Source organism: Molossus molossus, unplaced genomic scaffold, assembly GCF_014108415.1.
Source record: "Molossus molossus isolate mMolMol1 unplaced genomic scaffold, mMolMol1.p scaffold_m16_p_10, whole genome shotgun sequence".
Classification (NCBI taxonomy): Eukaryota; Metazoa; Chordata; class Mammalia; order Chiroptera; family Molossidae; genus Molossus; species Molossus molossus.
In genome coordinates, this window is record NW_023425345.1 from 5489550 (window position 1) to 5516550 (window position 27001).

General features: G+C 58.4%; 1 protein-coding gene across 1 annotated transcript; it reads right to left on the minus strand.

Moving 5' to 3' along the window:
• Positions 1-129: 129 nt before the first annotated feature.
• Positions 130-26708, minus strand: MICALL1 (MICAL like 1). The gene is made up of 16 exons (XM_036253070.1): positions 26563-26708; positions 22385-22433; positions 21922-22063; positions 17006-17085; positions 15776-15918; positions 14052-14482; positions 12775-12832; positions 11606-11985; positions 10021-10424; positions 6806-6940; positions 6115-6241; positions 5905-5995; positions 5675-5748; positions 3169-3283; positions 2985-3031; positions 130-1784 (listed from the first exon to the last, which is right to left on the minus strand). Exons 1-16 carry the CDS (start codon positions 26706-26708, stop codon positions 1663-1665), a joined length of 2544 nt encoding a protein of 847 aa, XP_036108963.1. The 3' UTR covers positions 130-1662.
• Positions 26709-27001: the final 293 nt, after the last annotated feature.

The window sequence follows — 27001 nt, forward strand, 5'->3', positions numbered from 1 at the left end:
CAGGGGCAGATCACGGGCTGGTTCAGGAACATTCCAGGGGAAGCCTGTGTCCACACGCCCTCCAGAACCTGGGGCCAGAGGGTGCAGCATGACAAGGACAACCATCCTCCCCCTCAGAGGCCCCGCGTGGCCCAGAGGCAGCAAACTGGAGTGCCCTAGGATGCATGCAGCCTACCCTTGGTTTAATTTGCGGTTAGTTGCCAACATTTACAAATTACACACACACACAGTATCTAGATTTCTAGTTTCTTTTGAAAAATGGAAAGATCTGACGACACTGGACCACATTCCCAAGGGCTACAGTTGACGTAAGGAAGACCCTCCCCCTTTAGCTATGGCACAGACACACCCATTCCCCCGAGGCCCCACCACCCGAGTCTCCTGACACCCAGCCAGTTCGTGTGTCCTGGCCCCTGAAACACCCTGGAGCTGGTGACCCCAGCTCCAGGTCAACAGGCACATTTGGAATGAGACCACCAGGGGCAGCAGCCACCTCTCCCTGCAGAGCAAGGGAGCCCTGCCCGACCAGGCAGTGAGGGTCACAGCCCCGTCAGTGGACAGTCAGCGGACAGCCCTCCACGCCCCGGGCCAGCAGTGAGCCCTGGCCGCAGTGGAGGCAGGGAGGAAGGCAGACCTGGCTGGGAGCGCTGCAGGGCTCTGGCATTGAGGTTGTCTCCATTTATGGTTAGTGAGGAAAACCCTCACGGATTAGTACAGTGTGACCTTTCCCAGAGGGTGCTGAGGGGAGGGGGCCTAGAGGTCCCCAGAAATAGCTTATAGCAACAGTGTTTCGACCAGGAGCTGCTGGCACGGTCCCTGGGGAAAAGGCATTGCTCCCATCGGCGCCCCCCAGTGGGGTGAGTGGCCGTCAGTCCTTTGGTGAGAATAAGTCAGGAAAGAACAAACAACAGAGAAGTGTGAGGAGACTGGGGATGGCCACGCACAGAAATGGGCCCCCCATGCCCTCCTGGGGGGAGGGGGAGCCTCAATGAGGCTCAGACTACAGTGTGTTAAAGAACCAGGATTAGCACCTACGGAAAGCATCGATCAGGGACCAGAACTGCAACCGGGGCCTGCCTTCCAGAGACTGTCGTTGGGAGACTCAGCATAGGGCCCCCACCCACCCAGTGCGGCCGTCACAGCCCTGCGCTGGTGAGGTTCCTACAGAGCAAGGAAAGAGGAAGGAAGCACCTCCTAGATTTTCCAGAGACAGGGAGGGTTTCGTCCACCAGGTCCATTCGAGTCTGAGGACAGAGTCACTAAGTAAACTAGGGACTTCATAAATAGAGCTCCTGAGTGAGGAGAAACAGACTCGGGCCCCTGCCCTGGGAGGAGGACAGGGACCAGAGCCAGCACAGCCCGGCCTGCCGAGGGGAGCAGAGCCCTAAGGCAGGAGACCCCTGCACAGACCCTGTGGGGGAAGGACCCTCAGTCAGAACTCTGACAGCTAAGAATCCCATCCGGACATGACACAGAGGGAAGGACCCAGGAGCTCCTGTTACGGCAGGGGCTGGGCAGGACGAGGAGCAGGTGTGCCCAGCTGCTGCCGCTCCCTGGACCCGGGCCCCTGCTTGCTCCTTGGGTCCATCACAGCATCTGGAGTCATCAGAACCAGACTGGGCAGGGCGGTACCAGCAGGGGGTGGTGGAAGTCCCCTCGATGTTAGCTCTTGTCCCCGGGGAACTTGCTCTTGGTGTCACGCTTATTTCCTAGCAGCTTCAGCACCTTCATGGTCTTGAACTTCCCCTTCTTCCTGCCCTCGGACTCAGCCTCCTTCTGGAACTCTGCAGGAGAGAAGGGGGGTCCATTGGGCAGGCCAGAGGTTGTGACAGAGTCCTAGGAGTGCCAGCCCAGCTCCAGCCCCCGCTCCTGGAGCCCTGGGCACGTCACTTCTCTGAGCCTCTGGTTCTTTGGCTTTAGGATGGGAGCCACACCCTCTCCGAGTATTTTGGCAAGGACCTGAGATAAAGGAGTGTGAGCCCTCTGAAATGTGGCATACATTTATCTTTAAAAGGTTTGTTCCCCAGCCCCGCTGGTGTGGCTCAGTGGTTGAGTGTCGACCCAGGCACCAAGATGTCGCTGGTGCAATTCCCGGTCAGGGCACATGCCCAGGCTGTGGGCCCGATCCCCAGTGGGGGGCATGCAGGAGGCGGCCAATAGATGTTCTCTCTCATTGATGTTTCTATCTCTCTCTCCCTTCCTCTCTCTCTAAAATCAATAAAGAAAAAAAAATTTTTTTTAATAAAAAAATAAAAGGTTGGTTCCCCAGGCTGGTACTCACAGCTCTATGCGTTACAATACAAATACTGTCAGAGCTAGAAGAAATCTCAGAAATCATCTCCTAGCCCTCATTTTATAAACGAGGGAAACGTGGGTTTGAAATGGACTAGCACCAACTGAGCTATTTGTAAGTGCCAGGCTGGTGAAGTGCTCAGCACACACCTGGGAGGTGGGCCTGCACCCCAGTTCTGCAGACCAGGACAGGCAGGCCGAGCAGGAGAAGTGGCTGGCTCAAGTCACCCACAAGCAAGCTCCACAGCTGGGACTAGAACCCCAGCACTCTGAATGGAGTCCAGACTTAACCACAAGGCCACACAATGAGTCACGGGTGGAACCAAGATTAATCCCAGGTCTCCTGACTCCCGGGCCAGTGCTCTTTCAGCCGGTCCTGGCGCTATCTTATGACCGATCAGCACTGCTATTTGAGCCCATGGACTCTCCCCAGACCACCTGCAGCCTCGAGGAGGAACACAGAGCTTAAGGAACCACCCTGGGAAATGCTCCCTGTACACCACAGTCCTCTCTGTGGGCACCAGGGCATCCCACACCCACCCTCCAAGCCCGGGCCACAGCTTTGCTGGCTGCAGGCTGGCTCGCCTTGCCACACACGGCCTTCCCAGCAAAACAGAGCACCCACTCCACGCTCCTGCTCAACCTGGCCCCCCCCAGGACTTGAATGGACCAGCGCCCCAGGAGGGCCTCACCTTTCTTCCTGATCATGGCTTCCAACATCTTATCTTCCTCTTCCTCCCTGAAACGAGAAAGGGAAGCTAACTCTCCCCCAGAGGGAGGGACCAGCCTCCGACTCCGACAGGCTGGACAAGGGTGCACTGGCAGCGAGCCCTTCCCCCAGGGAACCCAGGGCAGCCCCTGACCAGGCCAGGTCACCTCTGCCGGTCCTCATCCAGGCAGTTGACGATGGCATTGCGCTGCTCGATGAGGTTCACGATTTCCTGCATCAGCACCTTCTCCCGGCCCCGGTCCTCCTCTGTCCAGTCCTTCTCTGCCCAAGGAGAAACGCTGGGCTGTGAGTGACAGGAACCCCCGCTGCCTTCCCAGGAGGCCTGAGTGCCTCGGTGCTGAGTTAGGGCCAGCCCCGTGCAGGAGGACAGTAAGGAGGGGCCCAGATGGGTGGGGATTACACGTTTGGGGGAAATGAAGGTTATTATGGAAGAGCCCAAGGATACTAGGCTGCCTACCAAAAACACCACCCTCCGGGAGGGCCCACACCACCTGTTCTGAGAACAGAGACCAGCAGGTGCCAGATGGCTCCCTGCTTCTGTTCATTCATTCATTCAATAAATGTTCATGGTGGTTTCTTGGAGGAGGGAGGCTTTGGGCTGGGCCTCTTGAGAACTTCCAAAGGCAGGCTGGCCAGAGTGGGCAGGGATGGGGAAAGAACAGGGAACCCCAGGGGTCCTCATGCAGGAGAAGCAACGTGACCCAAGCGGCATATTGGAACATCAATGCCATGAAGGAGGGCAGATTGGGGGGGCCCTGGGGAGGGAGCCCAGCCAGGAGGTGTCCCTGAGGTCATATACCTGCTGCTCCTCCAGTTTACTCTCAAGAATCCTCAACAACCACCCTCAGGGGCCCGCCTGCCCCTGTGTGTTCCTCTCACCCAGCCCACGGGCTCCCAGGGGATGGGTGCCCACACTTGCCCCCCCCACCTGCCACCACAGGACTCCTTGTTTTGAAACAAGCATCCGGAGGTCCCCTCGGCCATGCCCCGAGCCCCGACCACTTCACCTTGCCACAAGTCAGGAGCAGATGGCCCAGCATACTTCTGGGGACAGCATGGTGACAGAGTCACCACCCCAGTTCAAGCTCTACTTTGCCACTTCCCAAATCTGGGGTCTGAGTAAATTATGCCACCAATCTACATGTGGGGAAACTGAGGCTCGGGGAAGTTTAAGTCCTTGGCCAGTGTCACACAGCAAGGATGGCGCCAGTGTTGGAACCTGGGCAACCTGACACCCTCAAGCTACAGCCCTTATGGTATCTGTTGGTCTCCAACCCACTTGGGGACTTATAAACAGTCTCACCCTGCAAAAGCACCCTCTGGGACAGGACGATAAACCTAGGAGGGGCTGCCACCATGCAGAGGGCTGCCACCATGAGGAGAGGCAGAACAGGCCAGGGCCAGGCAGGCCTGGGTATACAGGTGTTGTCCCCCCACTCTGGCCACAAGGTGTCGCTGTGTCTCCCTTGGAGTGGCGGCCATCCCCAGCCTCCCTTCCCGGAGATTTAGGACCCACTACAGATGGAGCAGAGTCTCCAGCCATAGCACCCCGAACGCTCCCGATCTCGTCAGATGGCAGCAGACAGCTGGGACTTCCCGTGGCTTCCCTAGGGACACTCCTGCCTCAGGGTCACATCCTGCCTTCCAACTTCCCCAATGCAGAGTCAGGCCACCACTGCAGCTGGCAGGAAGGGCTGTGTCTACAGTGTCGGACCCAGGTCAGAAACATGGGTAGAAGCCCAGGTCCACCTCCAATGGGCAAGAGTCCACCTCTCGGGCTCCCATTTCCTCATCTGTTCATGGCAACGACGATGCCCGCAACCGGGGCCACAGGAAGCGGCCAGAGGCCTGGCTCCCATGCTAAACACCCCTAGCCCTGCGGCCTCACTCCATCATAGCCACAGACCCCAGCTCGGCCACGTAATAACCACCAACTGTCAGCCGCTCGGAGGCCACAGGATTTCCATATCCACCATCTCTTGGCCCCAGTAACACCCTATGAGGCAGGTACCTTCATCCTGTCTTACACTTGAAGCCACTGAGGCTCAGTGAGGCTGAGAAACCTGCCTTCCCTCCCTGTCCCCGCCCCCAGCACATCAGCAGCAAAACACAGGACTGGCTGACTCCACGCCCAGTCCCTCCAACTGCCCTCCACCTTTCTGAGCCAGCCCTGTCTGTCCCTCCCGAAGCCACCCTGAGTCACGCTGTGCAGGGGTACCCTCCACCTTCCCTTCCCCTGCCATGCTCTAGCCTGGCGGCCGTGAGCCAGGGCTGCCTCTGGACAGGCATCTGCCGTCATCTACCCAGCGGAGCAGCCCTGGACCCCGGAGCCTGAACTTCTCCCCCTGAACCCGCCCACCCACAGCTCCAGGAGAGGGGCAGCCACAGGTGCTCAGCTCCTGAGCCTGGTGCTCTATGAGCCGGTCACCTCTGACACCGTGTGTCACACACCACCACGGATCAAGCCTATTTATCACCTGTTACAACCCAGCCGGCACCTCCGGGCCCTCTCCTCTGGCCCTGCCCGGAGTCTGTGCCCACATCAGGGCGCTGTCCGTCCACTGCCCGACCTGGAGGGGAAGAACTGGGCCCACTCCCCTGTACCACCAGGCCCTGGGCAGGTGCCCAGGTTGTGCTTGAGGCTGCACTTACCCGGCTTGTTGAGAAGGCACCGGAGCTCATACTCCACATCGGCCTGACGCTGCTCCAGGTTCTGCTGCTTGAAGCTAGAGGGCGGGAGTAAGCCGACTATTAACTCAGCCCACGCAGGCTGTTCTACCCTGAACCGGCAGTGAAGAGAAGGAAGACAGGGGAGTCTCTCCATTCTAAGCTGTGCGGGTTCCAACAAGAGGCGCAGGGGGCCGAGGGGAGGGAGGACTCACACGTAGATGAGCTCGGACTCCCGCCGCACCAGCAGGTGCTTCTCGTGGATGAGCTTGAACCAGTCCACCAGCATGTCGTCCTCACGGCCCTCTGGAAGCCAAATGCCCCCTGAGGCCAGGGCTGGCAGCAGTTCCCACCCTCAAAAGAACCATGAAGGCTCCCACCAGCCCCAAGTCCCACCCGCCGGGCCCTCCCAGCGGCTCTCGAACCATTCATGCCACCACGCAGTTTCTCCTCCAGCAGAACCCCACGGAGTTCCAGGGCATCCAGTTGGCGCTCAATGGTGTCCACCTCTTGGTGAATGTCCTCCTCGGGGATGTACTGGTCAGCCTGGACCTGCCCGACAGCACCCCGGTCACCTGGAGAACAGCCCACCCCTCCTGGCCGCCACAGGCCCAGGGCTGGGCTCTGTCCCACACCTATCGCGGCCAGACGCAGGACCCAGGGTAGGGAAGGGCTGCTGTGGGTACAGACACACTGCCCCCATGCTCCTGGCCCCAGCGCCAACAGGCACACTCGGGGAGGCACAACTTCCTGCCTCTCTCGGCAACTCTGCCTGCTTGTCTGCCGCTCCACAGTGATATCCCGGTGTGAGAGTGACCCTACTATAGAGGTTAGCTTGAGAACACCCTGGTCCATCTAACTAGCAGTGCATCACGTGAGTGCTTTGATCCTTGAACATCACTGGCAACAAGTTAAACGCGCCACCCTTGCTCCTGCTTGAGAAGAGCTGACCTGCTCGAAATCCCTGTTAAGCTTCCCAGCTGGACCACCCGCGTGCCCCCTTTCCAACACCTGAGCGCAGCTGCCCCGACAGCCCAGCCCTCAGTGTCCCGGGGGAGCCTGAGGCTGCCCAGGGGGGGGCCGGGCCCAGGCAGTCTGGACGCTTCCAGCTGGTACCTTGCGCTTGATGAGTGGGAAGCCGTGTCCTGGGGCCGGTGGCCTCGCTGGCTTGGATCCCTTGGTGGCTTTCTTGGTGGCTGGGGACGCTGTGGGTGATGCTTTGCGGTTAAAAGGATTCTCCTTGCAGGAAGACTAAAGGCAGGGTGACATGACAGAGGATAAGTCTGGGAAGGCAGCAGTAAGACCCTGGCTGCCTGAGCACATGGGACTTGCAAAAACAGGCTGGACCCTGGGGCAGGCAGAGGAGGGAGCCGGCCGCGCCGGCATCTCCCAGCATCCGGTCTCTGGTGCATCAGCTCCACACCCACTCCCAATGCCCAGCACCTCCCGCGCATTCGCTGCCTCGGGAACCTGTGCGCAGCCTTGTCCACTTCTCACAGCCACTCCGCAGAGTGGGTACTGTGACGCCCATTTCACAGCTGAAACTCAGGTTCAGAGGTTAGGCAATTGGCTCAAGGTCATGCACTTCTCAAGGGTCCAAGCAAGGGTGAGAATCTGTGTCAGGGCAGGGCAGCCATCCAGCACTGGGGACAGTGGTCAGGACGTGGAGTTTAGGGCAGAGCTGTAGTAGCTCACTCAGGCCTCACAGCCACCTTCTCCAGAGCGGGGACGCTCAGGCTCAGAGAGGTACAGGTCCTTGCCCAGAGTGGCCCAGCCAGGAGCTACGAAAGCAGGGATCCCACCTCCCATCTGGCCAGCAGGTGGAGAAGAGCAGCCCCCTCGCTACCCAGCAAAGACCCCTGTCCTCTGCTGGCCGCTTCGTACAGCCAGGGCCCTGCATCTTCCTGTCCCTCTCGAGAGCCCTGCCCGAGGCTGCACCGCCAGGCTGGGCCAGCGCTTCTACCACTTTCCCCAGCTCCCTGGAAACAGGAGTCATCGGGGCCCTGCATCTTCCTGTCCCTCTCGAGAGCCCTGCCCGAGGCTGCACCGCCAGGCTGGGCCAGCGCTTCTACCACTTTCCCCGGCTCATTGGAAACAGGAGTCATCGGGGCCCTGCATCTTCCTGTCCCTCTCGAGAGCCCTGCCCGAGGCTGCACCGCCAGGCTGGGCCAGCGCTTCTACCACTTTCCCCAGCTCCCTGGAAACAGGAGTCATCGGGGCCCCATGGAGAGGCCTCCCTACTGGCTATGGAGTGTTCCCAGTGTTTCCCTGGCTTTCTCCCAGAGGTGGGGGAGGCAGGAAGGAGCCCTGCTCACCTCCCCTGTGCCAGTCCGGGGAGAGAGTCTCCCAGGCACAGCAGGGAGATGGGGTATGGTTCCCACAGGACAGCACCCACCCAAGACCCCTGTCCCCTGTCCTCAATGCCTCTGAAATTCTCCTAATCTTGGGGTTAGGGTGGGGTGTGGGGATGCCTTAGAAGGAAGCCACGTGGGACTCTGCCTCCTCCCTCCACAATCGCACCCAGAGGTGCCCAGCAGGGCCAAACAGCCTAAGCCCCAGCCCCTCAGGAGTTCTCAGCCTTTTCTCAGGCGCACAATTCCTTCGCACACTTCCTCCCCTCCCCAGGAAAAGGGCGTTTAAAGGGAGCTGCCTGGCCCTGGTCAGTGTAGCTCAGTGGTTAGAAGAGTATCTGCCCATGCACAGAAGGGTCTCGAGTTTGATTCCCAGTCAAGGGCATGTACTTGGGTTGCAGGTTTGAACCTCAACCAGGTCAGGACATGTGCAGGAGGCAACCAATCAATGTCTCTGTCTCTGTCTCTCTCTCCCCACCCCAGCCTCTGTCCCTCCCCTTCTACTTACTCGCTCTAAAAATCAATAGAGCCCAGGCAGTGTGGCTCAGTGGTTGAGCACTGACCCACGCACCAAGAGATCACCAGTTCAATTCTTGGTCAGGACACATGCCCAGGTTGTGGGCCTGATCCCCAGTGGGGGGCATGCAGGAGGCGGCCAATCGATGTTCTCTCTCATCTATGTTTCTATTTCTCTTTCCCTCTCCCTTCCTCTCTCTCTAAAAATCAATAAAGAAAAAAAATATTTAAAAAAAATAAAAATCAATGGAAAAAATATGCTCGAGTGAGGATTAACAAAAATAAGAATAAAAATAAAGGGCCCCCGCTGGTTTGGCTCGGTGGTAAAAGCATCAGCCCACGGACCAAGGCATCTCAGGTTTGATTCCGGTCAAGGGCACGTACCTCGGTTGCAGTTCGCCCCTGGCCCTGGTCAGGGTTGTGTGGGAGGCAGCCAATCAATGTCTCTCACATCGATGTTTCTCTCTCTCTCTCCCTCCCTTCCACTCTATCTGAAGGTAAACAGAAAAGTATCCTTGAGTGAGGACTAAAAATAAATAAATAAAAATAAAGGGAGCTGTCTGAAAGGGGGGTATCCACAGTCAACCCTCTCCCCCAACTCCCACCAAGGAACTCTGGGGCTTCTCAGAGCTGCTGAGACCGCGAGAAGGGTGGGGCAGGACCTTCTCAAGGTCTCACAGCAGGTGGTGGCAGAGCTGGACAGGGGCTAGCCCCAGGTCAGGGAAGGTTAACTGTCCGAAAGGCACACGGGCAGGGCAGGACACTAGCTCAGCTGCCTCCTCAGCCTCATCCGCAGTCAGCTGGGTCAGACCAAGACCATAGCGCCCCCTATGAGCTGTCCTGCCACCCTCCCCCGGGGCCAGACGAACCTGGGCCTTCAGAGAGCCAGAGTGCGGAGCAAAGGTAGATGACCAGAACTCGGTGGCTCAAAGGGGCTATGGTTGCAAGAGAGGCCTCTCAGAAACTAGATGCCCAGAGGAATGTCCTGGCCCCTGGTGACCCAGTTCTCGGCATGAAACTGAAACAGGTATGCAAACAGCCCGCAAAGGTCGTGAGCTCCCTGGGATGGCTGCCTGGTGCCCACTGCACCTCAAGAGGAGAGGGAGTGCGGGGCGGGCCTGGAGGGGCCTCTGGCATAAGCAGGGACCTCAGGGAACGGAAGGGGGGACAGATGGATGGTGGCTGGGTGAACGGGCAAGGGCGTGGATAGGCAGGTAAGCAGGTGCCTGAATGCATCAGTGACTAGAGGGCCAGGCCGGAGGGCAGGTGAAGAGACGGACAGGAGGACTGGCCAATGGACAGAACGACAGACAGGTGGATCTGTGCCTCAGAGAATGGACACTGCCAGGTCAGTCAAGAAGTTAAGAGGTCAGCAAAGATGGAAGGCCATGGACATCCCTGCCCTGACCCCAGACCCCCGTCCACTAGACAGGACGGCAGCCTCAGGGAGGGTGAGGCACTCACCTTCACCTGGAGCTGCGGGGAGGCGCTGCCGGGGAAAGGCACGGGGAGCTTGTCTCCCACCAACAAGAGAGGGGTGGGGGCAGCACCACTGCAGGGCTTGGCTGGCTGGGGCCCTGAGCTGCCCCTACTATTGCGGGCAAGGCCAGGGCTGGCTTGAGGCATCCGGTCCATGGTGTCCCCAGAGGAGGACAGGGAGGAGTTGGCAGAGAGGCTGGCAGAGGTCCCAGGAGTGCCAGGAGCGTGGACAGCAGGCTCTGAGGAGCTCTTGGGCACAGCTGGAGGCTCCAGAAGCCCCCCACTGGCGGTCTGGCTAGGGCCCTCGGATGACAGGCTCTCCACACTGAGGGCTGGCGACGGGGTAGCCGAGGGCGGCTCCGAGCGTGAGAGGCGGGAGGCGTGGAGGGCTGCAAATGGACAAGCAAGTGCGTGTCAGCCCAACACAGTCCACTCTCCACAGCTCTGCAGCTGGCCTCGGACACCCATGTCCCTCCACATCCAGATGAAGCCAGAGCCCAGAGGACCCACCTCACACTTTCTCACCCAGCATGGCTGCCATCTCCACTCCCCTCCCATATCTGACCTGACCGAAAGCCAAGCCGCATTTGAAAGGCAAATCCGCCAGGGGAGGGGAGGGCACACAGGAAACCCCCAGCTGGCCTCTCCTGTGGCTTGGACCAGGAGCAGAGGGGGGAGGGCAGCGGGAGGGGCAGGCGCTGCCCGGTACCACTTTAATCGTCATGTGGGTGATGGACCTCATGCTGAAAGCGTCGTCATCTGTGCTTTCCAGATGAGGCAACAGGCTCAAAGAGAAGGCACTGGCCCTGGCAATGGCTGGGTGGAGCCAGCTGGGTCTGACTCAGAGCTCATCTCGTGGGCATACCTGTCCATCACCTCCACTGGCTCAGCTAGAGTGGGGACCCCAGACCACCTGGGCACCTGCCTCTGATCATGGCCAACACGCTCTTGGCCCAAGTCTGAGGGGCTCCTGCTGAGGTCTTGGAGGCAGTCGGACCCCAGCCATGGTGGGAGGTGACTGGGCCTAGGGCCTAAGACTGCAAGACAGTGGCAGAGGGGACACAACGCCCTAGAGCTAACCCATCTACTGTCTTGCAGATGAGGAGACTGAGGACAGACACCGGGGAAGGAACTGCTCAAAGTCACAAGGGCTGAGTCACGGAGCCAGGTCAGGGCCTGAGGCTGTCAGCGACTGGAGGACAGTGACTAGCTGGGCAGGGTTCCAGCCAAGCCTGCCACGTGCTTTGCTTTCCCGGAGCCAACTCTATGACAAACGCTTCACCAGAGCGCACTAATTCTCACAAGACCTGCGAGGTGGGTCGTGAACGGTGAAATGAGTGGAGTCTAGAGCCTGGACTCAAATCTTGCCTCCACTGCTTAAGTGCTGTGAGGCCCTGGGAAAAATCACTTACCCTCTCTGTGCCTCAGTTTCCCCATCTGCAAAGGGAGATATGATGCCTACCTCGAAGGTTAGCTCAGGAGTAAATGAGAGGACACACAGGCGAACCACACCCCCTCCCAGGCCCTGACCGAGTTCCCACGGCCAGGAGCTTCCAGAGGTGGCACTCACCGAGTGGGGATGCGCTGGGTGCTTGGGGGGCAGGGCGCTTTTTTGTCTTGGGGCTGCTGGTGGGGGTGATGCCATACCAGGGGTGCAGGGACTTGGGTGTGGACTCCGGGTGGACCTGGACAGGGCCAGTGGCCAGACTGGGTGCAGCGGGGGGTTCCTCCACCTCCTCCTCCTCCTCAAAGGGGTTGTAGGGCTTGGGCTCCAGTCCAGCTGCTGCCGGGCTCCTCGGGGCCACCTCCTCTGTGCCTCCATTCTCCACCTGCCTGCTGTCCCTGCATGGCGGCCGGGGGCTGCTGCTCGGGGGCAGAGGGGCTGGCTTCTTCTTTGGCTCTGCCTGTACCAGTGCGATCCAAGGAGGGTCCTTCCTGGGGGCTGGCGTCCTGTAGGGCAGCAGGAAGAGGCAGAAACCATTAAGAGGTAAGGGGAGCAGTGTCCTCTCTCTGGACAGTTTTGAGTCCATTTCAAAGGCATGGATGAAAAACTATGCCCTTCTCCCCTCCCACCCCCAGCCCTTCTCCCCTCCCACCCCCAGCGCATTGGGGCTGAAATGGACTATAGCAGCCTCTGTTAGCCCAGCCCAGAAAAGGCTCCCTCTGTGACACTGAGGAGTCACGGGCCTGTGCATCAGTCTCCCTCCATGAAAGGGGGACAATGGTAACCCTCACCTCACAAGGCCACTCTAAGGGGGCAGTGGGCACAGCACCTGGCACACAGCGAGTGCTCATGAGTCTGAACTACTGTTAGGGCTGTGGCCACCTCTGTCTCTCACACACCACAGGGGACGCAGCGCTCCAAAGACCAGCGGAAAATAGATGTCCGCACCTGGGACACAGGGTCCCCGGGTGGAGACCTGAGCCAGGCGTTTCTATACCTGGCTGCCAACTCAGTGAGCTGGGCCTCCCATGCTACAAAGGCAGCGGGGCTTGCGGAGATGAAGGGACTGCAGAGGTGACCGACCCCACCGGGCACTGCTGCCCACAGAGGAGGGAGCCCTGGGGAAGGGGACATGCGTACAGCAGTCCTTCCCCACCCAGAAATGAACCCTGCCCATTCTCAGGAGGGTGTGAAGGGGGTCCCATTCCCACAGAAAGCCTCGCCCCCCACCCCCGAGCAGGACCCGGGGCCCCCATTTCCACCACCAGGCCCGGAGAGCCTCTTAGCCAGCGTACCTCTCGGACAGCTTGGGCGTCCCTCTCGGCTTGGGGACGGGGGGTTCGTGCAGTCTTCCTGGATGGGAAAGGGAGTGAGACAGGCCCTCATGGCAGCTATGGGCTCAGCAGCAGTGGGGCACCCGGGCACCGCCTGCCTCACCCAGAAGTGCTCTTCCTTCCTACTGGCGGGTCATGGACTCCAGGGCCATGACGACTGCCCTGCACACTGCACCTCCCCACCCAGAGCTCAGGGAGAGTAGATAAGCACCAAAGGGGACAGGTAGAGAAGGTCGGAGGGACAAGGACAGGGCATCTGAGACCCCATGGCATTTCGTTGAGGGGGGCCCAGGTGCCCCGAGGCACTGCCGTGGGGACAGGAAGCAGTCCCAGCACCGCCTCCTCCTCGAAGCCTCCTGACCCCAGCTGTCCTCTGTGAACCACACAACAGCCTCTGCTCCCCCATCTTAACAGACTTCTGGCTCCACTGAAATCCCTGCGTCTGTGCCGCCTCGAAGGCGCACACAGGTCTGAACGGTCTCTGCCCTCGGTGCCCAGCTCAGGGCTGGGCTCAGAGAGGGCCCACGAGTGCGGAGCGGCAGAGCCGGCCAGAGGGCGTCTCTCCCCAGCCCGGGGCTTTCCTATCCCAACGCCTTCCCTGACCAAGCGAGAGGCCGCAGCACGTCTCAGGTCCCAGGGGCCCTGTCGCCGAGCTCATGCAAGCCAGGCAGGCCATCTGGGGAGGTCCTACGATGAGGTGCGGCAGGGGTCTCCGCTGCAGTCTTTTCTAGCCTGAAGAGAGCCCCCCGAGGCCCACCTGAGCAGGGACACCCTAGCCTGTCCCCTGCCCCTAGCCCCTGAGGGCTCCCAGACAAGGACAAGGGCAAGGGCTGGGCGTGGGAGTCAGGTCACTTGGATGGAGAATGCAAACCGACTGAACACACAGTGTCCCAGATACAGGCAGGACACAGGCACACACAGTGTACACTTACACCCCAAAACCGAACCATACAAGACACACAAAAGAACACAAACACCCCAACACACACAGCATGAGACAACATGGGGCCATCTGTATGCATCTGTTCTATTCAAACTATACCCCCATCCTGGAGGGCAGAGCCCAGCACAGAGGCCTGTCACTATTTCTTGCATGAACGAATAACCTCAGAAACACAGTCACCCCACACAGACGCAAAGGCACAGAGCATGGACCCATCAACCCTCTCAGTGCACGTGTCCATTTAAACACCAGACACTCCCCAGCGAGCGCCCACTCCCAGCGGGAGCCTGCTCACCGTTCACTAGGCTGCTGCTACCCTGCTCCGCCAAGGTCTCAGGCTGCAGACTGGACCGGGGCCGGGGCGTCGGGGGCGTCAGGGCAGGGCTCTCGAAGGCCTTCCGGGGGGCAGGCATGGGGCGGCCAGCCTGGGGACTGGCCAGATCCTGTGGTTTGTCTGGAACACAGGGCTTGGGGGGGATCTGGGGCTCGGCCTCAGTCCCAGCAGCCACACTAGGGCTAAGGCTGCCTCCCTCCACATCCTTGGCTGCTGCTTCTGCTTCTTTTGCTTCTTCTTGCTGTTGCTTTGGCTGTGGGGGGAACCTGGGCTTGGCCCCTGACCGTCCGCCCGGGCCCAGCCTGGCACAATGCTCCGCACACACGAAGGTGCCCTCCTCAGGCCCACTCCTGTAAGCCCCGGGGATCAGGGTGCTGGAGCACTGCCGACACCTGCCAGGGAGAACAGGGTGGGTATTCACCTTGGCCAGGCAGCCAGGCCCAGCACGCGGGCCACGCCTCCTCCAGCAGCCACGCTATTCCCTCCTTCCCCTCCTCCCACCTGCCAGCCTGGATCCTGTCTCAAGACCCTGGTCTTCCAGAGGAAAAGGAAATGGTAACTGTCAGGACCATAGCAGAACAATGAAATCAGCAACAGAAATTGAGAAACGTGTTAGCTTATGCTGCAAGAGGAAGCAGAGGTCCCCAAAGAGATGCCACCCCGCCAGTCAGCGGGCTGCCACTCATTAGTGGCTCAGGAAATCAATTCAGTGGTTTTCAACCAACCAGGTTTTTTGGTTTTGTTTTATGGAATAGAAGAAAATTACATAATACAATCAAATAAAATGTCAGAGTGTATCACACCTGTTTTACGAACTCTAGTTCTAGTTGCGCAGCTTTTATACAAGCTTTACTTCAGGTATGTATTTACAACGGGTCCAACATCAGATAGATTTCTTTCTGGGAGGAGTCACTGTAAAACGTTTTTTTAAAACCTCTCAGTGGTTGAGCATCGACCCGTGCACCAAGAGGTCACCGGTTTGATTCCCAGTCGGGACACATGCCCAGGCTGTGGGCCCGATCCCCAGTGGGGGCGTGCAGGAGGCAGCCGATCAATGTTTCTCTCTCTCTCTAAAAAATCAATAACAACACATTTTTAAAAAGACTGCTCTGATGGCCAGTAGGTTCCCCCATGACACCTCAGTCCTGCAGCCAGGTCCCAGGTTCCAGGTGCAGCCGCCATGGAACACACACACACTAGACCAGGTCCGTGTGCCCAAGGCCACTGTCAGTCACCCGCTCCTTTGACTCTTCCATTTCCTTTCCTGATTTCTTTTTTGTATCATATCTTTTCTAAGTTATTTATATTTTCCTTGCCTCGTTCCATTTTCTTTAAACCTGGCTTCCCCTAGAACCACACACAGAAAGCAAGCTGTTCTTGTGACTTTTTCCCAATCCTTTTCCCGATGGCTTTCAAAGCACGCTGTGCTCCTTAAACACCATCGGGCAGCTCGCCTCAGAGCGCGCAGACCCGGGGCAGAACCCCGAACCCCGAACCCCAGCCCCGGCCCCGCCTCTCATTACGTGACTGAACCAGTCTTCCCCTCGCTGGCTAGTGTGCCCCTCAGGATGCTCCAGAACCAGGAGCCCACCAAGGGGCCCGGCACACGGCAGCGCTGAATCCACGGATGCTCCCTCCTGCCATTGGGGCGGGGAGGCCCCGCCCCCAGCTCCCCAGCCACTCACCGGAAGCAGTGCCGGTGGTACAGCCTGCCCTCCGCCAGGTAGCGCTGCACCAGGTGCACGTGCTGCCCGCAGGCTGCACACGCGCTGCTGGGGGCCCGGTGGGCACCCTGCTCCGACAGGTGCCCCGGGGAGAGCTCCTCGCCCTGCGGGGAAAGAGTGGGCAGATTGGGGGGACACGGTCACCCCTGTTCCCCCTCTAATGGCCACTGTCCCCCAAGTGCTAATGTGTTCCACCAGAGCCCTGGAGGGGACCGAGGGGGAGAGTGTCACCGTTTCACAGACGAGGAAACTAAAGCCCAGAGAGGGCGAGGCACTCAGGTCACTGAGTCAGGATGGGACATAAAAGCCCTGACTTCAGTTTCGGGGCCTTCCCCACCAGGAAGGTGGCTCCTGGCTGTAGGGCCCCTTTCCTTTGGCTGCTCTTACCCGTCTGCCATCCCTGCAGGTGGCTCCCAGGGCCACCTCGTCTGCCTTCTCTGCCTCCCCTCCTAGGGCCCCAGCAGACTTTAATCCCAGTTTCTCTCCTTCTAAGCACCGTGACCTTGAGCAAGCTGCTGGCATCTCTGGGCCTTGGGGTCCCACCTGCCAAAGTGAAGGGCTGGTGTCACCCTTCTAAGCACCTTGGAGCAGGGGACTGGCAGTGTGGCCCCCACTTGCCAGCTAAGAGACCTTGGACACATGACCAAGACTGTCTGAGCCTCAGTTTTCTCATCTGTACATCAGGACACCTAATGCCAACCTCCGAGGGTTGCGAGAGGGTTAAACAGAATCACCCTGGGAAGTCCAAAGCTCTGTCTCGCTCTGGCCAAGGTTGCAGTTCAATCCCTGGTCAGGGCACATACAAGAATCACCCAATGAGCAGATAAATAAGAGGAACAACAAAGTGATGTTTCTCTCTCTCTCTCTCTCTCTCTCTCTCCTTTCCTCTCTATAAAAATAAATAAATAATTTTTAAAAAGCTGTCTCAGCAGGAGTCAAGGCGCGTATTTGCCACATTACTGTGTAAATCCTGTCAGGCCAGGTGGCAGGGCCAGCGTTGAGAACTGCCCTATGCCCCCTTCCCAGGCCCGGCATCTCCTGACCCCTTCCCTGTCCTGGCCTGTGAGACTGTACTTCCAAAGCCGGTGGGAAAAGGACCCAGCGCCCCCTGAACACAACAATGCCCGTTGTCCCCGCCCCACCGCCCCTCTTCACCCGCACCCCACCCGCCCACCACAGGCATCTGCCTACCTGAGCCTTATCTCCTGGTTCCACGGGAGTAGATGGCGGGGAGGAGGGTGTCAGGCCCTTTCTGGGTGGTGAGACACTGCCTATCAAGAGACAGGACAGACACCTGAGGCAGATGTCTCAGGTCCCCTGGAGTCCCAAGGGGCCCAGGCCGAAGATTTGAACTCCACAGCCATCACCTTTGGTCCCAACGCCGTGGGACCGGAGCAGGCTCCCACTTCACACAGGCCAGGGGACACCTCCACTTCCAAGCTAAGGGCCGAATGCAAGCTGCTTAACACCCTGCGCCTCTGGGGGACAGTGACCCGTGTGCAGGGGTCGTGTGCACAGAGCAACAGAACAGCCAGTTCGGGGCAGGATGGGTAGCTTCCTGCCCACCAGAGCGACGGGCTAGAGGGAAGGAAAAGAAAGGAACCACCCGGTGCAGGCCTCAAGGTTCGGGGAAATGGGCCCAGAACCCTGCCTACAGTCCCTCCCGCCAGAAGAAACCCACCCACCCACCTCCTCCAACACCCCACTCCTTCATTCCTTCAGCAAACATTCCCTAAGCACCTACTTCGTACCCAGTGACTGAAATAAAACCCTCAATTCCGAGAACTGTATGACCAAAAAAAAGTCTATTTTATTGTATGACCATTTAAAAAAAAAAACCAAGTTCCTTACTGTGGTCTAAAATAGCATTTACTGTGGCTCAGTGGATTAAGCATCGTCCCACGGACTGAAAGGTCCCAGATGGATTCCCAGTCAGGGCACATGCCCGGGTTGCAGGCTCGATCCCCAGCAGGGGCGTGCAGGAGGCGGCCGATTGATGTTTCTCTTTCACACTGATGTTTCTATCTCTCTCTCCCTTCCTCTCTCTCTAAAAAAATCAATAAAAAACACATTTTAAAAGATGAGATAGAAGCCCTTGCCAGTTTGCCCAGTGGTTAGAGTGTCGGCCTGCAGACCAGAGTCATGGCTTCGATTCTGGTGAGGGCATGTACCTCCATTGTGGTCCGATCCCTGGCCCTGGTTGGGGTCCCGTGGGAGGCAGCCAATCGATGTGTCTCTCTCACATCAATGTCTCTGTCTCTGTCTTCCTCTCTCTTCCCCCCTCACACTCTATCTGAAGATAAATGGAAAAATATCCTTGGGTGAGGATTAAAAAAAAAATCAGACAGAAGAGAAAATATCTGTGTGCATCACATGTTGTAAGGGGAAGAACTGTTTCCTGAAACGTGTTTCAATTACATATGTGTGCATAAACGTCAACTGTGATAGGAACTGTATTTTTTACCGTGAATCATAGTAAAAAAAAAATGTGGAAGCCTAGCCCCTAATCAAGTGCCAGCCCCCACAGCCGTCTGTCCTCGCCTCCTCCCTCCCCACACCCCGAAGCACACAGACCCCTGCCGCCCTCCTGCCTCGAGCATCCCCCCCAGATCTCCAGATGGCCTCCTCCTCTCCCTCGGAGGGCCCCTCGGACCTCCTCCCGTGGCTTTCACCTCATTTCCTTACTTTGTTTCCGTGCTGACTTTCCTGAAATTAGAGTATGCATCACATTGTTCTTCTCTGTCCGCCCCCAGCCATCAGCCCGCAAGCTCCCTCCCTAGCACAGGGCCTGGCGCACAGGAGCCGGCACAGGAGCCCGGCAGCTGCCGGCCCGCAGGATAAGTGCAGGTGATGGAGCTCTGTGCCTGCGAGCCAGGCGGGCTGCGGGGGGAGCGGGGAGCACATACTGGGGCCCCAGCCTCACGTGTTCGACACGGGCAGGGGCCACAAGAGCACCTGGGGTACATCAGGGCAGGCTGCTTGGGGCAAAATGGGAAGATTGCAGGACCAGTTGGAAAACATGTGCTGGGGCTGGAAGAGGTGGAACAGAAAATGGAGTTGGGGGCCGGAGGATCACCAAAGAGAAAAGCTTCACAGTAAAGAACGTGACGTGTTCAAGAAGCACGAGGAATTGGAGCCGTGGGTAGCTCAAGCGAAGCGTGGGGAGGCCCTCAGGGCCCTATCAGATGCTGGACCTGCCCTGGCCGGTTTGGCTCAGCAGTTAGAGCGTCGGCCCGCAGACCAATGAGTTGCGGGTTCGATTCTGGTCAAGGGCACGTACCTCGGTTGCAGTTCATCCCCAGCCCTGGTCGGGTCGTGCGGGAGGCAACCAATGTGGCTCTATCACATCGATGTTTCTCTCTGGCTCTCCCTTCCTCTCACTCTGTCTGATGATAAATGAAAAAATATCCTCAGGTGAGGAATAAAAAAAAAAGAAGCTGGACTTATCCTGATGACAACTGCCCATGCCACCCTGAGGGGGCTGGTACCCCTCCTCCGATTTCCCAGAGACTGTGCTTCCGGTCCTCATACTCTGGTTCCAGACCAGACTGTGGCTCCTGGGAGTCAGGGGTCAGCTGATGTGCCCAGGGTCACTGGCACAAGCTGAGCACTCAGCATGGCACTTCAGTGTCTCAGCCAGGACCAGGTTCAAGGTTACTCACTCAGTCCAGTGAGAGTCCAGTCCAGTCAAAGTCACCCCTGAAATCCCTCCATTCGCCCAGAAAGTACAGTATAGGACCATCTGGGGGAGTCAGCTTTGCCTCCGGGGTTGGAACACATCACTCGGTTTGCTTTGGTTGAGCAGCGGGTGGGATAAAAACGACTTGCATTTGGGGAACCAAGTTATATGAAAAGTACAAGCTGTACTTTTAGCAACAGGAATCCCCATAGGGCCCTGGCTGGCATGGCTCAGTGGTTAGAGCGTCGGTTTGCACACCGGAGGGTCTCGGGTTCAATTCCTGGTCAAGGGCATGTAACTGGCCCTGACTGGGGATGCATGCGGGGGGCAACCAATCCATGTCTCTCTCTCACACTGATATTTCTCGCTCCCCCCCTCTCCCCTCCCTTCCACTCTCTAAAAATCAATGGAAAAAGTATCCTCCAGCGAGGATACAACAAAAATTCCCTGCAGGCCCAAGGGGTGCTCCTGCCCAGGTGCAATGGGGGAGCTGTACCAGGGCGCCCACGGCTCCAATTCCTGTGCCTCTTGAACACATCACATTCTTTACTGGGAAGCTCTTCTCTTTGGTGCTCCTCCAGCCAGGGCGCCTCACCCCAGCATGTGCCCAGTGAGGACCCAAGATCAGAGCGGGCACCACTGGCAGTAGGTTCAAGGGCTTCCCACACCCCCCCCCCAGCTCCCCAGAAGGTGCCCCTCCAGAGAGAGACTGGGGTTTTTGACAGGGAACCCTGCAGAAGACAGGCCTGAGCTGTGGCTCTAGGTAAGTAAGGGAAACTCTAACCGACGATCAAGCCATCATAATAATACTGACCTTGAGTCCTAAGACAGGTTTACATTTCCCTGTTTACTCCTCACGTCAACCCTGTGAGATGGGCACAACATGTATCCCCTTACTAAGGAGAAACTGAGGCAGAGAGTTGACCATGGTGGCCCACTGTCACCCAGATAGTAAATGGCAGAGAAAAAAGGTTGCGTCTATGCTCTTTTTTTTAATCCTCACCTGAGGACATTTTTTTTTTTTTTTGCATTTATTTTCAGATAGAGCAGGAGGGAGAGAGGGAGGAAGAGAGAGAGCAACATCGATGTGAGAGAGATACATCGAGTGGCTGCCACCCATACAACCCCAACCGGGCCGGGAACAAACTGCAACCGAGGTACGTGCCCTTAGTGGGAACCGAACCTAGGACTCTCTGGTTCGCGGGCCGATGCTCTAACTGCTGAGCCAAACAGGCCAGGGCAAGTCTATCTCTCAACTTCCACTCACCTCAGTGGTCGAGAAATCCTTTTAATTCGATTTATACTAAAATACATATAATGTTATTTGTTCAAGTATAATACTAATCCATAGCATTATCTCAAGAAGGGGGGAGTATAGATTATGTTCATTTTTATGCCCTTTTCTGTGTTTTAAATTGTCTACGGTAAGCATGCTTTATTAAAAAGGGAAAAAAGCTCTGGCCAGTTTGGCTCAGCGGTTAGAGCATCAGCCTGCAGACCAGAGAGTCTGGGGTTCGGTTCCAGTCAAGGACATGTACCTCGGTTGCAGTTCAGTCCCCAGCCCTGGTCGGGGTTGTGTGGGAGGTTAACCAATCGATGTGTTCCTCTCACATCAATGTTTCTCTCTCTCTCCCCTCCTCCCTCACACTCTATCTGAAGATAAACAGAAAAATATCCTCAGGTGAGGCTTAACAAAAATAAATAACACAAAGGAAAACAAGACCTAACTTCATAGAACACTTGGAGAGATGGGCTGGGACTGTCCCCCTGGAGGGCAGAGGCAGGAGGCACAACTGAAATAGGCCAGGGAGGGGCACAGTGCTCACCTCCTCAGAACCCGTGGACAGCAGTGACCCAGACAGGAGTCTGGACACCTGGGTCCTCCACCGAGCCTTTCTGCTCTCCTGCTGTGTGACCCTGGACTCCTTGCTTCCCCTCTGGGACCACTTCTTCTCTACAGAAGCGGCCCAGTGCCCACGGGAGATTCCTGCATGGGGATTCTCCAGGCAGGAGGCTCTGCAGCCCCAGCAACAACTCAGAGCAGAGAAGTACCCTTGTACCTCAGGGATCCCCCCAACTCTCCGGCCTCTCAGTTTTCAGGCCTTGAAGGTCACGTCTGGGGAAGACACCGCACCACAGCCCACAGAGCCACAGGAGAGGACTCACAGACAGTGGGGACCCCGCCCTGCTCTGTCTCCTCCCACATTATTCTGCTCAGCTATGGGTTGCTGTGTCTGTTGTCTGGGCGCTCAGGAGGGCAGCGACCTGTTCACAGCTGTGCCCAGCACAGTGCTGTCGCCCCGTGGGGCGTGTTTCAGCGAGCGAATGAGCAGCCCAGTGAGCGACGATGCACCGCCCCCAGCGCCCTTTGCAGCCCAGCCCCAACCCAGCCCCAGGGCCGGTCTCCCTGAAGGGCTGTCCCTCTCACCTTGGCCAGAGCTGGCGAAGTGGTTGTAATACTGGGACACGTAGGTCATGATGCTGAGGCAGTCGGGGACACTCATGGAGACCATGTCACTGGGGTCCAGGAGAGCAGGGATGCCCAGCTCCTTCTCAGCCACTTCAAAGGCCTGGGTGGGGGCAAAATCAGCCACAGCAGGAAGAAGGGGAGGAGGCAGGATTAGTGGGCACCCCTCAGCAGAGGCCCCCCTTAGCCCCTCAGTGGGATGCGGGGGACCAGGGCAGGGTGACTATGGGCCCCCCTCAGCTTTGACCCCACATGATGACCTAGAGAAGGGGGAGCACTGGTGCGCCAGGGACAAGGGGCCTAGGGAAGCAGGAGGCGGGGAAAAGAGCAGCCAGGGCCTGAATGCCAGGCAGCCCCTCAGCTCCTGCCCTGCAAGACCCCATCCCCCTCTGCTTCTTGGGCTGTCATATGTCTGGGGACTCACCAAACGGTTATTCTCGAAGACATTGTCCTTGGAAAGTGAATCAAAATCTCTGCAAGAAGCAAAGTGGGGAAGGGCATTGAGGAGGTGACTGGGCAAGGGTGTGACCAGAAGCTGGGGGAAGGAACCTCATCCCAAAGGGCGGGGTCTGTGAGCCGTCAAGGAGGAAACTGAGGCAGCAAGCACATGCTTGTAGAGCTGGGCCTTCCCGGTGGGCACAGGATGGGCTCCCGGCACCAGGAGGCATCCAAGCAGAGGTTGCAAACCACTGGGAGGGAGGGGCTCCAGTTCAAGCTCTCATGTTTAAGGTCCCTTAACTCACTGCAAATCTGGACAGCCTTCCTCAGGAAGCCACATTCTGGTCAAAGACAAAACTAAGACCAGGACAAATGCTTGTAAAATCAGGGACATCCGTGAATTGATCTCACGTCAGTGCAGTGCTGAGCTCCTGTCTTTAATTTACATTCTTTTCAACTCTCTCTGGCAGGTATTTACCCCGGGTTACAGATGAGAACACTGAGGCTTGGAGGGGGGAAACCACAGCTCTTGGAACCCACATTCCTGGTCCTTCTACTGCATGTCTCAAACCTGGAGAAGCCACACCAACATGCTGAGTCCCAACCCAGCCCAAAGGTGAATATTTGTAATGGGGACAGGACTAGAACAAGTTTGAACTAGACTGGCAATCGTAGCCTCAAAGCCGCTGGCAGGCACTGAACGGCTGGCTGCCCCTGCTGGGCCACTCCTGGGGCACTTTCTCTTGGGGGAGCAGTGCAGGGTTTCCCAGTTTCTAAGCTGAGACAGGTGAGAGGAAGCAGGGCTGGCCTGGGGGACCCTGGAAGGGACAGCTGGCCAGCCTGCTGGCTTTATCTATCGCCCGCCCTCCCTCCATTGCTCCAGGCTGCTAGAGTGGCTGGAACCGGTAGACGCAGCCCAGCCTTCTTGCTGGAAGTCTCCTGGGTGCACCACCCAAAGCATTGCCCTTCTATGGCTGAAAACTGCAGCCTGACTGACTGCCGACGCAGCGGCCGTGTCTGGAGCAGGCAGCACGCCCTCCAAGGTCTGGGTCCCAGGTTCTGCTCTTCAGTCTGGGCTGTGTGACCTTGAGGAGGTCGGCAGCCTTCATTTTCCCATCTGTGAACTGGGGAAAGCTCTAGTAGCACCTCCCGGGCTGGTGGGGGGAACTGGGCGAGTCTGGGCTTGGTGAAGGGCAGCCTCACAGACAGGGGAGAGGGCAAGCAAGCTCCCCTCCCCTAGCCCTCCTACCCCCTAGCTCCTCCAGGCAGAGTCCAGGTACAGTAAGCTGAGAACCCCAGAAGGAGGAGCCCCAAGACTCGGTGGACTGTGTATGGGCATTAGCCCCCTTTTGCCCTCTCTGGCCAGACGACTTACTTCTCCCCTCAGCTGGGTCCCAAACTCCCCTTGCTTTGCCACTGCCTAGAGCATGGCCCTCAGCAGCTGTGTAACCTCCTCATCCTCAGCCTCCTGGTCTGTGACGGTGTGAAAGGGTTTAGGGACACCAGCGTAACCTCTGACAAAGGCTTGTTCCCAGACCACGTGGAACAAAGCAACTTGTCTTGGACATTTATTTCAGTCTCCCCAACAGCGTTCTTAGAAGGATGTGATTACATTTTGTTCACCCTGTGCCCCCAATATTCTACATAGTCCCTGGTACTTAGTAAGTGCTCAGTAAGTGTTATTGAATGAAGAAATAATGGAAGCAGCATGACAACTGTAAAGGCCCCTAAGACACGACAGTTCTCCCTTCAGCCTCTCACCCTGCCCCTATCTCTGGGCTTTGGTAACAGATTTTCTGAGCGTTTCAAAGGCCCGGGAAGTTCCATTTGGCTCTGGGAGAGATGAAGGGCACAAAAAAAGAAACCCACATGATGTCTACCCTCTAGGGAGCTTAAAGGTGCTTGGACTGGGGGGAGAGGGAATGAACATGGCAGCAGAACCCCACCCCCAGCAGAGGCAGGGCCCACAGCACCAGGAGCTTAAACCACTTCAGATGATTGCCAAACCCTACTCCCATGGAGATCCTCCCCTCTGCATTGCTAAGGTGCTCTCTATGCCTTCTGTGGGGCCTAGGCCTCAGTGTTTGTCCTGTGCAATGGGCTGGCAGCCCCAACACTGGCCTGCCTTGCCAATGAATGCCTGGGTGTGATTCTGAGGGATCCATTCCAACCAACTCCGGCCACAACCCTCCCCTGCTTAAAACCGACATGGCTCTCCATGGCCCCATGCACCCTCCTTAGCACTCTGGCCCAGCCACTTCTCCTGGCCCTCCCCGCCGTGTGCCATGGGCTCCAGTGGCACTGCTCAGGTGTCCCCTCTGCCCAGGACCCACTTACCTGGCTCCTGCTATCCCCTTGAAGATTATATGACATCTGGGAGGCCTTCCATCCCATCCCTCTGATATAGCACTTCCCACAGAATTACCATCCCAGATTCTACATCTGTTACTCCCACAGGTGTGGGAGACTGAAGGGGTTTGCCTCTTTGTCGGCTGCTTATCTCCACTGCCAGGCACAGCGCCCAGCACAGAACAGTAACTCTGTAAATACTTGTGGAGTAGATGAAGGAATAAGACACTTTCATCATCATCCCCCTTCTGCCTAATAACACTACTTATAATAACCAATGTTAATTGAATGCTCATTACCTCTTTTAATCCTCACAACAATCCTGTGAGGTCGCTCTTATTATCAATCCCACTTTACAGATGAGGGAAGTGGAGCCTGGAGGGATCCGGTGATTTACCCAAAGTCGCACACCTGGGACAGGGAGGCGCCGAGCACCAAACCAAGCGGCCTGCGTTTTGATGCTGGCAGGCTCGGGCCCACCAAGCAGCTCAGTTTGACACCCAAGTCCCTGCACACCTGGCCCTGTGCCCTGCCCCCTGCCCCCTGCCTCAGCACCTGCCCCTCAAGCCCTCCACTCCATTCTGGGTGCCCTTCCCCATTCTTCAAGTCCCCACTCCTGAGCGCTGCCCACCTCTATTAGTGCAGCTGTCACATGCCCCGCAGCAGGCAGGGCCCACCTACGTCTGTCTCCACCTCATCTGGTTCACCCCCAAAGCCCTCTCCTCCAGGGCCTGCCCCACCTCCTACAGACATGGTGGTACCACATGGCACAGACTAAAGCAAGTGCACGTGCCATCGGATCCTTTCCTTCCTTCCTCCTTCCTCAAAGTCCTCTCAGGTGCTGTCTGTGGGCACGTCTGTTCCTGGAACAGACGCAGAGACTCCAGACCCTGCCAGGCTCAGGTCCCCCTTGGTGGTGGGCACTGTAGGCACGAGATCGCAGGCAGCAGATCAACTTTCACTCTGTTTTGAGTGAGTGAATGAATGAATGAATGAATGAGTGAATGAATGAATGAATGGGAGAGGTGCCAGGCCCAGGGAAGAGGGAGCTGAGACAGAAGCTCTGGGGAAGGGGGTGTCTAAATAAACTTTCCTGGGCAGCCGGGAACAAGAAGGGGGCATTTCATACCCTGGAGCAGCCGGCTGGTGGCTGTCAGTCAGACACTAGGAGTATTCGCTTGGCCTTCCTGTCCCAGTGAGGACAGTGGGACCTTGGGGCACACACCTGGGGAGACAGGTCTGTGTCCTAATGGGGGTCGACGGGGCTTTACGTCCATTCCTTCAGCCACTGTTAACCTGCAGTCTCCTCCGTGCCAGGCACCGCGCTCGCCCCGAGACAAGATCGCATGGGGCGATCAGAGAGGCGCGGTTCCCTGTACTCATAGCAAGGGGGCCCCCACACAGAAACAGGCCTCATGCCTCACAGGAGGGGGTGCTCAGTGCGCCTGTTTGCGAGGAGTTGAGTGCAGGAAAGGCAGGGTCCCCAAAGAGGGCTCGCCGGCTTCAAAGAGTCCGGGCCTTCGGGGACGAGTCCCTCCGGCGGAAATCAGTGCCTCGTGGGCGGCGCCGCTCCCACCCCCACCCCACCCCACCCCCACCCCCACCCCGACCCCGCGCAGAGGCAGCAGCACACCCGGTCCGCTGTCCCAGGGGCGGGGGGCGAGGCCCCGTGGGGTTGGCGTGTGCCCGGGCGGGGGTCTCGGCGACCCACCAGGCGGCAGGGCCCTCGGCAGGGTCGGCGTCCCGGTCTCTGCCCGCCGCGTCACTGAGGGGGCGGGGGTCCCCGGCCCGCCCGCCCGGCCGCCCGGCACTCACAGCAGGTCGGGCCGGTGCCGGTGCAGGATGGCGCAGAAGGCCAGGCCGTCCCGGAAGGAGCTGCTCAGGTCGCGGACGTCCACGCCGCGGTAGCCCTCGCACTGGCGGCGGCACCAGGCCAGCAGCGCGCCCCGCGGCCCCGCCATGAGCAGCGCGGGGCTCGGCCCGGCTCCCGGCGCCGCCGGACCAGGCTGCGCCCTCGGACCCGCCCGGCCGAGCACCGGCGGCGGCTGCGGCGGCCCAGCTGGAGCTGCTCCGAACGCCCTGCGCCGACCGCCCGGCAGGCACAGGGCGGGGAGGAGGCGGGGCCGCGGCCTGGTGTCCTCCTGGGCTCCCGCGGTCCCGCGGCTGGCGGTCCCCGCCCGGACCTGCCCGGACCAGCCCAGCCGGCCGCCGCTTACTCACCGCCGCCCGCTCCGCGCTGTGGGCTGGCCGCGGG